This window comes from Penaeus monodon, chromosome 28 (assembly GCF_015228065.2).
Source record: "Penaeus monodon isolate SGIC_2016 chromosome 28, NSTDA_Pmon_1, whole genome shotgun sequence".
Taxonomy (NCBI): domain Eukaryota; kingdom Metazoa; phylum Arthropoda; class Malacostraca; order Decapoda; family Penaeidae; genus Penaeus; species Penaeus monodon.
Window position 1 is genome coordinate 26111125 of NC_051413.1, and position 832 is coordinate 26111956.

General features: G+C 37.6%; 1 protein-coding gene across 1 annotated transcript in view; it reads right to left on the bottom strand.

Annotated features, from left to right (window-relative positions):
- Nucleotides 1-365: 365 nt before the first annotated feature.
- Nucleotides 366-832, bottom strand: part of LOC119591443 (protein NipSnap-like) — a gene marked incomplete at its 3' end in the record, with an annotated part of 10976 nt that continues 10509 nt past the window's right edge. Inside the window, 1 exon segment of the mRNA XM_037940184.1 lies at nucleotides 366-492. Within this exon segment, the coding sequence (XP_037796112.1) occupies nucleotides 366-492 (127 nt within the window).

Below are 832 nucleotides of genomic sequence, written 5' to 3' on the forward strand. Positions count from 1 at the left end.
TACATTAAAAACTATGTTCAAAAAGTGCAGTGTGTGCAGTGAAGGTTGCTATAATGCACACACAACCTGTGTCAAGATTTCCAGTAAGAATAAACTGCACTCCTCTAAAGTGCCAGTCACACTACAAATAGTAACAAAGCAATTTGATGGAAAAAAAATCTGCAAGATGTGATCAGCTACATAGAAAAAAGAGAATTTGTAATGGTTGAAAAGAGAGAGAGAAATGGAAGAAAAATATGATACATAAATAATTGCCTATGTCCCTGCAAAGCCTTGCAAACTAAACTGCTTATAAATGAATAAATGCTAGAGAAGCTAGGAGAATGAAGGGGAAAGATAGCATGCACTATCTTGGCAACACTTACACCAGATATGGTGGACGTTATAGAGCCGTCCCACCTGCGAGAAGAAGCCGCCAAAGGCCTCGTTGTTTGCCTGACGGAAGTGGATGGCTCGAGCCCAGTTGTTGCCCCATTCAATCATGGTGCCTGGCTGGAAGGTTTGTGACCAAATCAATTTTCTCTCAAAGGAAGGAGTGCACAGGTCTACACATTTGATGGTCGGTGGTCATTTATATTTTCCTTCTTACATTTACAATAGGCATCTAAGAATAATCCTAGCAAGACGATACAGCATCAATACATACTTGATTCTAATTATCAAATTAAATACTACAAGTCCATTGTCAAAAATATATGTATGAGATGAGAAAAATATGAAATTGGAAACCTTTTCTTATTACGATTATACATAAGATTAGCTGACATTTTAAAGTGGGCCACAAACTAACAATCACAGGTAATTACAGCTGCAGTTATCAGTCTTGCAAACA